At 40.6% G+C, this 13,166-nt stretch overlaps 1 protein-coding gene across 1 annotated transcript; it reads right to left on the bottom strand.

Annotated features, from left to right (window-relative positions):
* Window positions 1–4,441: 4,441 nt before the first annotated feature.
* Window positions 4,442–11,387, bottom strand: LOC119137013 (ETS-related transcription factor Elf-1-like). The gene is made up of 8 exons (XM_037275959.1): window positions 11,228–11,387; window positions 10,316–10,679; window positions 9,001–9,121; window positions 7,229–7,333; window positions 5,758–5,913; window positions 5,600–5,671; window positions 5,054–5,249; window positions 4,442–4,958 (listed from the first exon to the last, which is right to left on the bottom strand). The coding sequence occupies exons 2-8, from the start codon at window positions 10,373–10,375 to the stop codon at window positions 4,442–4,444; spliced, it is 1,227 nt and encodes a 408-aa protein (XP_037131854.1). The 5' UTR covers window positions 10,376–10,679; window positions 11,228–11,387.
* Window positions 11,388–13,166: the final 1,779 nt, after the last annotated feature.

The following is a 13,166-nucleotide window of genomic DNA, read 5'->3' as shown; positions in this document are numbered from 1 at the left end:
AAACAGCTCGAGCTCAGTGAGGTTGGATGGAGAGCGTTTGTGAACAGCAGTCTTCAGCTCTTTCCACAGATTCTCGATTGGATTCAGGTCTGGACTTTGACTTGGCCATTCTAACACCTGGATACGTCTATTTGTGAACCATTCCATTGTAGATTTGGCTTTATGTTTTGGATCATTGTCCTGTTGGAAGATAAATCTTCGTCCCAGTCTCAGGTCTTTTGCAGACTCCAACAGGTTTTCTTCCAGAATGGTCCTGTATTTGGCTCCATCTATCTTCCCATCAATTTTAACCATCTTCCCTGTCCCTGCTGAAGAAAAGCAGGCCCAAACCATGATGCTGCCACCACCATGTTTGACAGTGGGGATGGCGTGTTCAGGGTGATGAGCTGTGTTGCTTTTACGCCAAACATATCGTTTTACATTGTGGCCAAAAAGTTCGATTTTGGTTTCATCTGACCAGAGCATCTTCTTCCACATGTTTGGTGTGTCTCCCAGGTGGTTTGTGGCAAACTTTAAACGAGACTTTTTATGGATATCTTTGAGAAATGGCTTTCTTCTTGCCACTCTTCCATAAAGGCCAGATTTGTGCAGTGCACGACTGATTGTTGTCCTATGGACAGACTCTCCTACCTCAGCTGTAGTTATCTGCAGTTCATCCAGAGTGATCATGGGCCTCTTGGCTGCATCTCTGATCAGTTTTCTCCTTGTTTGAGATGAAAGTTTGGAGGGACGGCCGGGTCTTGGTAGATTTGCAGTGGTCTGATACTCCTTCCATTTCAATATAATTGCTTGCACAGTGCTGCTTGAGATGTTTAAAGCTTGGGAAATCTTTTTGTATCCAAATCCGGCTTTAAACTTCTCCACAACAGTATCTCGGACCTGCCTGGTGTGTTCCTTTGTCTTCATGGTTCTCTCTGCGCTTTAAACAGAACCCTGAGACTATCAAAGAGCAGGTGCATTTATACGGAGACTTGATTACACACAGGTGCATTCTATTTATCATCATCAGTCATTTAGGACAACATTGGATCATTCAAAGATCCTCACTGAACTTCTGGAGTGAGTTTGCTGCACTGAAAGTAAAGGGGCCGAATAATATTGCACGCCCCACTTTTCAGTTTTTTATTTGTTAAAAAAGTTTAAATTATCCAATAAATTTCGTTCCACTTCACGTTTGTGTCCCACTTGTTGATTCTTGACAAAAAATTAAAATTTTATATCTTTATGTTTGAAGCCTGAAATGTGGCGAAATGTTGAAAGGTTCAAGGGGGCCGAATACTTTCGCAAGGCACTGTAATTTGGTTTGAGTTTATGCATTGTGTTTGTTTTGTTCATTGAACAAGGTGATGTTCATGCACGGCTCATTTTGTGCGCCAGTAAAAAACATTGATGTCTTGAATTTGAAAACTATATTTTTATTTTTCACTAAAGAGGGGTTCGGTGAATGCGCATATGAAACTGGCGGGGTTCAGTACCTCCAACAATGTTAAGAACCACTGCTCTAGGTGGATAATGTTTATTTGGCTACCATGCAGTATATCCTTTTACAGGTCAAAAGGGTGGCACCCAATGTTATTATTTTTAACTTTAACAGTAACCCTCTAGCTCCAAATCCAAAATAATTAAAGAGTTCTTAAAATTTACTTGCACTTTCCATCAAATATGTAAGTGAATTCACAAAAATACGATTTACACTGAGCAGACTATATTTATTTGATATACGTATACGCGGAACAGTATATTAAGCCACATCTGGACTGCATCAAAACAAACAAACAAACAAACCAGAAAAAGCAACAGAAATGCCACACTTCCCTCTGTTAAAATCTTCCAAATCCATTTCTGTAAAAATCATAGTATTGAGACACGTCGACATAACACAGAGAGGATTCCAAATTACTTAATAAAGTAGTAAAACATTTAGCACACGTTTCCAAGGGGGGCATAAGCACAGTTAGAAAGTGTAACTGATGTTATCGTCACAGTCGGTCTAAAACACGTGTCAAACTCAAGGCCCGGGGGCCAGATACGGCCCGCCACATCATTTTATGTGGCCTGTGTCATTACTAGAATTGCAAATTGTCTTCACTTTTAATAATATCTTCTTTTTTTTAAAAATATTTGACCAGTTTTGTAGCTTTTACTGCAGGGGTGCGCAATACGTCGATCGCGATCGACCGGTCGATCGCCAAGCCACTATTGGTCGATCGCGTGATATTAATTTTTTTTTTCGCACTTGACGCGTGTACAAACAACGGTGCTAACAACACAACACAAACACGCTAGCTCGCGAGTTCCCTCCAATTGTCAGAACCCTGTTTTTTCTCTTAAACTTAAGAAAGGGTATAAAAATGAGTGGGGCAGCTGGCCATAGTAAGAAGTATCACTTTCATCGGGAATGGGAGTAGGACTTTTTTTTCACGATGACATATATATATATGTAAAATCTTTTTTTTAGTGGGTAGATCTTTGTGACTTGGTCATTTCAAAAGTAGCTCGCGAGCTCAAAAAGTTTGACCACCCCTGTTTTACTGTGTATATAATGTGAGGTGCTCATACATTTATTTGGGTTGACAGTCATAATGGCCCTCCGAAAGAAGCTATGACTACAATGCGGCCCGCAAAAAAAAAAAAAAAAAAAAGAAAAAAAGAGTTTGACACCCCTGGTCTAAAATGTGTTGCGCTCAGTTTTTGTGGAGTGATTTGAAACTTGTGGGCTGGGTAAGTAAGATTCAAACAATAGCTGTAAAAGCAGTGGTGGGCCGTCAGGGCCTGCAAGGCCTTCTCTGCTGGCCTAAAAATATCAGAATCACAGACTGATAATTATATTTTGTCCATGAATACGTATTAATACATATTAATTTAATACATATTCATGAACAAATTTAATATGTATTAAATCCAAATGGTCTGTCCGCTTCCTTTCATTGCGAGCCCCCTGGTTGCGCTGCTTCCAGATGTGTATTTTCATATTTAAGCATTTAACCAATCACATTTTAGCCACTATTTGTTGCCAGGGTCAAAGAAATCTGCCTGGAGGCCTTCACAATCAGTTCTGCGGGCCCTGTAACATAAAATAAATGTCGATCAGACTGTTGCTTCAACCAATCAGATTCTGAGTTGACGACACCAAGGCCTTCTAGGCAGGCGTACGGAAACGTCAGCGTATTCACACGCTTTGATTGGCTAGTCAGAGAATGTACTAGCCAGAGCGAGCAAACTGCATCTGTAGCGAGCTGCGTGTTGATTTAATCGCTGTTTTGTCAACCCACCATGGCTGAAGGAGGAAAAGAAATGGATTTGGTTGCTGTAAAAGAAAAGCTAGATGTTACGCAAGGTCGGTCAACCCCGAAGATCGAAGGATTTTTGGTGAATAAAGTGTTGCTATATTCCTAAATATTGCAATTTTATCAGTTTTTCTTTAATGCTTTTTTTTTTATATTTGTCGCAGCTGTACCTGCAGTAGAAGTTTTATAGCCATAAAATAGTTATTGAAGGTTGGATTGATTCAGACAGAGCACTACTGAAGTTCTAGGTGTGAAATACACAGCCCACCACTGCTGTAAAGAGAACTAACATGGAATGAACCCGTACAACAAAACATTGAACTTATTAGTACTTCATCAGAAAACCAGCCATTGTACTTTTTTTGCATAGAGTATAGGCAAAACAAAACCTGAGAGAGAAAAAAAATGGCAACAGGGCACAAGTTAAAGTTCAGATATACAGTAAATACACAACAAGTAAACAAAGACTTTAGCTCCATATAAGCAAATCTAAGGTTGTGCATTGCAGGAAAGCTCAATTGTAGGTGACACAGTAGCTAAGTAAAAGATAGAGATCACGAGTGATTGTCAAAAACAAAACAAAAAAGGTCTGCTGTAGATACTGCACCTTATATATTTACAGCAGCAGTGCTATAACTACTATCCCTTATTTTTATCATGAAAAAAACAGAAGTCAATAATGTAAAAAAAATGGAATGTTTCCATACTACCCTCAAGACTACGGAGGGACAGGATATACTGAGATCATTAGGCACTTGAAGAAAACATACAGCAGGATAAACATTAGTGCAAAGTCATTGTCAAGACAGAGGAATGCTTCAGCATGTGAGGACTCAAGACAGAGAAAGAATGGCGGCGGAGCACAACGTGCTACTGAGAAGTGCAACGGGAGGGTGCCTGCAGAAACGCTGCAGATTCCAGTGCATGTCATGTCTTTGGTTTCACCAGATACAAGTAACTGAGAGGATGACTATGAACATGGGCTTTTTTTTTTTTTATGATTCTTTCAAATCCAAACGCTTACTTGCTGACATTGCAGCTCAGCAGCTAAGTGGAAGTGTGTGGCGCATGTGTGTCTCGGTCGTGTGTGTGCGTGTGTGTGTGCGTGTGTGTGTGCGTGTGTGTGTGTGCGTGTGTATGGATGGCTCATTATTCTAAGCTTTGGTTCCCAACTGTGACTTTCTATCACATGTATCCAGTGCAGCACTACTGTCAGCAGAGGCCTGTTGCTCACACAGACTCCCCAGCAGCTGAGCTGTTTTGAAGACAGAGGCGTGACCTGCCGGCTGGAGGGACTGGACCTTCTGCAGGTTCTGGAGTGTGCGCAACATCTCGGCAGACACAATGGGCAAATGCTGCTCCTGGATGAGGCTGGAGCTTGAAGGTCGAAGGACAGTGTCACGAGTTGGCTTGATCCGCTGGACCGAGCAAAATGACATCTTCTTTGGTGGGATGGAATATTCTTCCTCCAATGATTGGTCACTGGAAGATACGGTGCTGTCGTCAGAATCCTCACTCACTCCGTCGTTAGCACTCGTGTCATCGTGTTCTTCTTCCTGTTGGACGCCCTCGCCGTCTGTGATATAGATCATGTCTTTGGGCAGTGAGGAGAATTGATAGACAAGGCGCTGGCCTTCAACCTTATTCAGGATGCCTCTTTGGTAATAATACCTACAGCACATAAGCACAACAGGGTCAGAATTACCATGGCAACCACACTAAAGCGGAAAACCAATTAAATCCGGGTTTTTCTTTTAGTACTGTACCTTAGTGCTCTGCCCATGGTCTCATAATTCATATCTGGTTTGTTTTTGTGTTTTCCCCAGAGTCTCGCCACTGCCTTTGAATTGACCAGTTTGAAAATTCCAGCGTTGGGATTAGTCCATTTAATGTAGCGGGGGCAAACTTGTCTGTCCTGCAACAACTCCATCAGAAACTGCCACAAGTAGAGAGTGTTTCCACCTAAAGAACCAAAACATGAACATACAGTATGAGAAAATGCAGAGTAATGATGTGAACTTAAAAATAGAAAATTATAGAAAAATTGTAATTTAAAAAAATAAAATAAAAATCACGTCCACACTAGTGGAACCTTAAAGGCTTAAATTTCCAATTTGTTCAATCTCTTGTCCAATGTAACTGTCTGTTTCAAGTATGCAAATTGAGACAATTCATTCCGAGGCCAAAATGGCATCATCATAAAACCTTTATCTCTTCTTAAACATGTGTAAGACAGTGTGACTTTTAATGCATATTTTTCAGAAACATTGTTTCCAAACTTCACAATCTTCATTTAAATATTTCTAATTCACCTTTATTGTATTTATCCCGCTTCACTTTTATGTCAGGAGTAGGAGACTCTGCCCTTTGATGTCGTTTCCTACCTGCGAGGTTAAGGGGAAAATCAACATCATATTTGACATGATTACACAGACGTCACTCATTTAAATGAGGTGATTTGATGACGGACTTCTTTGTTTGGACTGCAGCTGTGTCGCAGGCTCATTTGTGTGCACCGTGTGCCATTGTGGCTCTTCAACAGCTCCCACAATGCCCTCTGCAGACACAGTCACCTGAGTGACAGGAGCCGTGATGACATCACCCAATGACGGCAGAAAGGTGTGGGCTGTAGGAGATCATACACAGATTAATTGAAAGAATACAGCGTCGAAATAATGCTAAACCATTCCTACAGTTGAGAGGCTGGGCAGGTGGATCAGGCCAACTTCCCCTTTTACAGGGAGTCCAAAAAGGTCAACACTCACTTCCTCCCCCCATTTCATTTTCAAGTATCGACACGAGACCATCAATAGTTCACAGCTTTGCCATTACAATTTTTGTAAATAGAGATTGGCCAGTACCAATACAAGCCTTATTTTAAAGTACTGAGTACTCATGGAGGCTGCCGATACCAGCCACTAATATACTTGGTCAAAAAATAAAATAAATAAATAAATTGAGTAAGCCCTCCTCGTGTCAGGTGTCTGAATGATATCTGAAACTAAAATAAAAAAAGGAAGTGGATGGTGGCTTTTGGGACACCCTGTATGTGCATGCATGTTAGGGATTGATGAATAAATCTTACAAAGGTGTGGGGATCAGAATCAGTGAATACAGGCTTTGATCTAGCAACAGTGGACTGCTTCGAGCAGTACATAACATCTTGTGTACACGGGCTGTATACATGAGAATCATTAGAGAGCCACTTTCACTCAAAATGCCAACGTGCATGTGATTAACTCTCGATAATAATCTGAATAACCTTTCAAGACTGCGTGAAATGGCACTCCGGCGGCCTTCAATTTATAAGTGTGGGAGAGGTGGGGTGGGCAATAAGTTCACCCATAATGCTGCTCAACTTTAAATTGTCTTTGTATCAGAGATAACATTCTCCAAAAAGCAATTTGCCGTTCCTTGAAAATAAAAGTATTATACTCTAGCAATCGGTGTGACAAAATAATTGCTTTTTAGTCTAATAAAAAAGATGATTTACATCAAGGTTGAAAGTGGCTGCCTATCTGCGCCACTCTTCAGTTTGTCCTCAGACGCACATATCACTTTTAGCTCTGTTCAAGAATAAAAGGGTGTAATAAAAACACACACACACTTTTTACATTTCCACATCAAAATAAAGGCCTTGACACAAGGATATTACTCCTTGAATTATTTTTTTTAATGGCTTCTTGAATCACTTTAAGGAAAATTGGGTGCACTTTCGGTTGCAACCAGCAGAGGTGCTGTTGTGTCAAGTCTAAAGTTTGCGATCTACAGGATAACAGGAAATTAAGCGACATCCTTAATGACCTCTGCTGTTTACAAAAAATAAATGATTGGCAATGTTGAGCAAGTATTTTTTGGTCAAATGTCCTTACTTTAATACTTTAAACACGTATGTAAAGTTGTATTTGTGGACCGCTAATGTTTTAACTGCGCACACTTACAGTAGTGTTCCAGTGACAGGGTATCAGGACAGTCCAAGTCAAGAAGTGAGTCTGCAGCAACGAGCGTTTCCATGGTCTCGTCGTCTCCGCTTTCACATGGCTCCACTTTAGACAAGAGAGTGGAGAAAACCACATTAACCCCAATAGCAAGATGGTGAAAGAGGATGGGAGTCAGAGGAAGAATCACTTTGGTTCAAGCAGGAGCTCTTGGGCAACACGTTTGCATTTAGCCCCAAATATATTCAGACTTCTCCAAAACATGAAAGGCAACATTTTCACTAGGATGTGGTTGACCTAATTTCTGCTCATTCTTCAGACAAAGATCCTGATTTATGTTCAGATAACAACTTGATGGGACAAATATAATTGGCTTTGGCTATCAGGGCAGCGTCACTTTAGTCTAGCTTCGGAACGGATGTCTCATCATGGTCTGTCATTGAAAGTATGACTTTCGGCTGCTGAGCAAAGAACACATCATTTGGACGCTATCAATTATGGACTTTTCATCGTGTCCACAGCATGCAATCGATTGCCTTCTCTCAGTGCGCTGACAGGCAAGTATATTAAGAATAACTGTTAATCAAAGAGCAGGACTGCTTTATGGGCTGTTTTATATGGTGGTCCCATCAATGTGATAGAGTACCTTGTTATGGTGTATGTTTAATTATCAGGGACAGCCAAGAGACATTGATGTCTAGTTACTGGAACCACCAGTGACAATTTATCCTTTGACCCTCCTCCAAGAACCACCATCAATCTCACAAATAGTCTAAATTAGAGTGATTAGCAGATATAGTAACTGGCCAAAACACTGGGCGCAACTGCCTAATCGCATAATATTGACCGGCAATGATTGACACTGTTGGAAAACAACAATATGGAGCATTATTGTTGCGCTCATTTGTAGTTCCATGAGCTGACAAAATGCAGTTACCAATGTAAAAGTGCACTTCTATAACACTGATAATTTCAAGAATAAAGTGTTTATAAAATGGAAATATGTTATTCCCCCTAATAAATTAATCATGAAAGCAAGAGTTTTCCCCAAGTGACTTAAATAAGCTTCCGCAAGAACTTAACATGGGCAATAAACTGAATCTAACGATTTATGTCATTAAGCAGAATACATCTTAAACGTCGTCAATGTGAATCGACGCATGTCTTTGTGACGTGAGATAGAAAACAGCTGCTTGCTGATAATACTGACAATCGTGGACATTTTCTACCGATATCGACATCCACTGACAATTTGACAAACGAGACACACTTGGCGAAGCAAGTAAACGATTATCGTGAAGTTGTTGAAATGACTTTATAGAAACGTGTCTTTACTGTAGTTCTGCTAGCAACGTCAACGTAGCCTAGCCGAGCCCCACTGGAACTGCCCCGTGCAACTTGAAGATCAAAGTAACCCGTGCCAAAACCACGACATAACTTACTTTTCTCAACCAGCACTGGAGAGTGAATTACAGCGTGTTTTAGCTAGACTCTTCCGAGTCTACATTCTCATGCGATACATGTGCTGCCTTTGGCAGACTCTGACGAGAAATGTTTTGTTCAACTTCCTGAATATTCTACGGAGGGTGGTGCTTGAGCTAGGAATAAAGTGCGCGTGCGCATATCGTGCATTTATAACTTAACGCGGTTGCAGGTAATAGGGCTACGGATGTCTAATTTTGAAGGCCGCACGTCGTACAATATTAATCAAATATTTGCACCGCAAGAATACTTAAGTCAAGTGAGTTTGTGTGCCCCGTAGGCTATGCACTAACCTTTAGGCAACTGGTGGTCTTCTACCTGTGGCTTCTCACATAAAAACTCTGAATATGCGAACAGGTGTGGATGTGGAATCTGCTCCACGAGCACAGCAGGAAAATCCGAGCGAACCCCCAACTGCGCAAATGACAAAAAGTATTGTATCAACTGCAACATGACAGTATCACATTTTACCTCACATTTTTTTATAAACATTATTTTATCATTTCATGGTGCAACAATAAAGAATGTGGCCAATGTACAAGATAACCTAATAAAATATTGTGTTTTTTCTCGGGCCAATTGCTGCTGTTTATTGGTACAATAAATAAATAAATAAATTGGTACAATAAAAAAAAAAAAAAAACGGCATACGCATGAGTGTAGTCCATGTTTAAAATGGATTTTTTTGTCATATCTGTTTAAGAGGTGCTCGCACCCCCCAACTCTCAGTAGCGCGAATGAAAAATTATGGCCCCCTCCATCATTTCAGTTTATGTAGTGTAACAATTATTTTTATTTCCCCCAGATCCTCTGATAGTGTCTTCTACTGACCAATCTGAGTGCGCAATTTCAAATCAAATTCACCTGATCCCCATTCAAACCCTGGCCCTAAGTTAGATGACACCAAGGGGGGGAACATGGCTAATTGGAACCAATTCGGACATGTTGCCAACAGTGAAGAGATTAATGCTGCGTGTTGGGGTATTTTTATTTTGAAGTGAGAGTTTACCCTTTTAAACAAGTTGTACACTGACTAATTTACATGTCTTCATTGTTGTTCCATGAAAATATGCAATATCTTTTTTTTATCGTGTGGGGTTTACGCGCAAACAAATCTTTAGTGTCAATTTAGTCAGTAATGATAACAATGTAAAACTGCTACAATGTCGTCATATTGCCAATTTTTTTCACTTTGCCGCCCTTGTGCAGTGCACGTAATTGCAAAACACTCACTGCGAACTTCTGAGACCCTGGGTAACAATTGTTTGAAAATTACAATCATCCGTAATAATAAGTTTTCATTGGCACTGACATGTCAGTATCAAAATTTGACAGTGTAGTTTAGCGCTACTCTAATTTACACTGGTTTACAGAGCTTAGACTTTCTGGTGACACTAAATAAGGTATTAGAAACAGTTTTTCACCCACTGCAAACTACATCTATAATAATGATATTTTATTCTTACATCAACCATTACCAGAACAATAAATAATAATGCACCCCTGTGCCGGCCTTCCTTTGTCAAACATTTACTTAATTTTTATGATTTTGGCTATGGGCAAGCATGAATTGAACTTCCAAATGATAGTGATAAATATTTGACTTACCCCTGACAGGTTAACATGGTCACTGGCAAAGTCAAAAATGAGCTCTGATTGCTGTAGCATGGCTGAAAACACCCTTGTGGATCTAACTAGACGACTTTAGCATCACAGGAATCCTCTGAAAACTATAACGTGTTCTCGTCTCCAGGCAGAATCTCTTCGTGGGCCGACGAACAAAACTGGACAGTTGCGGGAGACCTTTCAGATGATCCGAAGAGCGCCACATCACAGGATATGATGAAGCTGGCATCACAACAGTGAGTCTGCTTTTACCAGATTAGCATAAGACAGGAAAGAACGTTAGACTGACGTTCTTTGACTTTCAATGGGGGAGTGGCTGCCTTGAAATGTGTCCTTTGGTCAGAACCTGTAAGTAAAAAAAAAAAGAAAAAAAAGAAATTAGTAACATGCATAGATTGCAGGCAGAATTAAGCAACATTTACATACTTCATCTTTTGTGGGCTAAATGCATGTTAAATAGTACAGTCTGCTTGTGACTACACGCAATCTCACTTGCATCTTCTAAAAGAGGCCCAAACCACCAACAGGAAGGAAGCGTTTGTACTGCAATGTGTGTGCACATGCTGTGTGTGTGTGCTGCCGTTGAACTTGAACAGTACTTCTTTGCGCAACTTTAAGGTCTCGCAGCCGTTACTTTCACATTCCTTAAGACATGTTGGGGACATTTAGAGCCAAAGCAGTTGTTTTGCTCTCTCTAGGTTTTAAATAATTTAATTATTTGATCCTTCTTTCTTTGAAGCCTTTGATGAGTTCTCTGATCATTCTTGCTCCTCATTCTACCACGTTTGAATAATTCTGAGGTTAAAGTAAAACTCGTTGAGGATTTAAGTCTCTCCCGTTTATTTACAAGTTTAAGAAAGAATTCGTCAACATGGTGGCACACCTGCACCTTACCTTTTTTTCTGTAGATCACAGCACTAATCAGGTTTTACGTAGCGCACGCTCGCTTTCATTCCTTGAAAAAAAAAAAAAAGACTTTGAGGAATTAATTCGAGTCACATTTTAATCCTGTTAATCCTCCAACCGTAGCAGCTTCACAGTTATTGATGTTTTGGCTTCCAAAGGGCGAAGATGAATGGGCACCTTAGCGGTTGCGATGTTTGGGTCAGTTATCACACAGGAAGCACAGCTCAGTTAGGAGGCACCACTTCCTGAGTTCTTGTGCCAAACCGCTGCCATTATTTTAGCCAGAAATGGCCTTCTCATTTTCCACTTCCTCTGATGTTTGCATTTTTTAGTACTTCAATACGTTCAAAGTGAAATTGTCTTTTTTTACGCATACTTTAAAGAAAAACTACATTTACTAGTAGGAATTTGTCTCCTGCATATTGTAAGTGAAAACACAGCTTATTTTCCTCTTTTAACCTGAATTTCAGGCTGTGGCTTTGCAACATGGCAAGCTGCCATGTTTATCTTAGCGGCAATGAATGCGTAACTAAACATAATCAGTGCAGCCTGTATTTTTTATTTTGCAGAAAATAAAACAGGATTATACTTTTCTTTCTATTTTGCCAAATGGCTAATTCTCACATTGTTGTTTCTTTTGAGTGGCAGCTGCTTTCACTTTCCATTGTAGCAGCTGCATATTCAATATTAGCTGGCCCTGCAGCCTGTCAGAGGACTCCGGGAGCCTTTTGTTCTTTGCTACTCTGCACACATACTGTAGGTTTGTCTCTGTGGCCTTTGCACAGGGCTTTTGATTCTGTGAAGTGGCTGCCAGGCCCCCCCTCAGGACACTGATAAGGCCCCCGAAACGTTCATTCCTCATTTTGCCTGTGTGCGAGATAGAAGAAGTAGCGGGTTTGTTGGCCAGACAGAGGTTATGTGTGTTGGATGTGTGTGAACTAGGGCCACAATGATAACAGGATGGCAAGTGAGGGGAGAAGCTGATAAGGTCCTCTGCTTGCTGGGCCTTGTTAAATTAACATTGAAATACGGTGTAAGGGGAGATTGGCTATCAGAGTGGTCACAACACAACATTCCTAATGGTCATACGCTACGCTACATTTGTGTGTGTGTGTAGGCTCATCTTCCGATAAATAATCATGTTAAAAATGTCCATGCTTGCTCAGGAAACTGGTTTCACTTTCATTTCAGCACACATGTGCTACATGTGGTTCTTTTGGATATTTTTCAAATCAAACCCAATAGCATTATAGTTATTACTATTATCACTGCATATTAAATCCTAAGATGAGGGGTTACCTTGTGTTGTCAGCTATGCAGCAGGGCAGCAGCCGACTGGAGGATCCAAAAGGAAATTGTTTTCATCTGGCAAACACAAAACGGTCATGTTTCAATAGCAGAGATCAGTTTCCTATTGTGAAATGTCCACGGAAAGTGACTTTGATTGGAGATCAGTGTACCTAGTTAGTGTTGATCTTTCAGTCCTTGTCAGATGTTGCCCCCCCCCACCCCCCTCCCCCCTTGAACTGCCCCCCGAGTGAGTTCTGATTGGTTACCTGTGTTGTGAGTCAAGGTAACCCTTAGTAACGATTGTCAGTGTGGAGCAAATGTAAACACGGGCGTATTTGCAATGTAAAGCAGAAAGCCAAGTAACCAACTTGCAATATGGGAAAGTGTGTGTGTGCTTCAGCAGCACTTTATTATTTCTACACTATTTTGTTGTTGAAGTGGACAATTTTTGTTTTATCAGAGATGGTGAGATTTCTACGCATCATATTACAGTTTGACAAAAAAAAAAAGGCTTCTGATCAGAGAATGCTTTATTCACAGTCCCTGACACTCCCTAGTGGCAAAACAGGGCACTAACACACTTAGCCATCCTTTCTCCCTTCTCTTTTTTTTATTGCTGTGCAAACAGATGAGAGAA

This window comes from Syngnathus acus, chromosome 17 (genome assembly GCF_901709675.1).
Source record: "Syngnathus acus chromosome 17, fSynAcu1.2, whole genome shotgun sequence".
In the NCBI taxonomy this organism is placed as follows: Eukaryota; Metazoa; Chordata; class Actinopteri; order Syngnathiformes; family Syngnathidae; genus Syngnathus; species Syngnathus acus.
The sequence above is the reverse complement of the archived record's forward strand: the minus strand, read 5'-3'. Positions and strand labels throughout refer to the sequence as shown.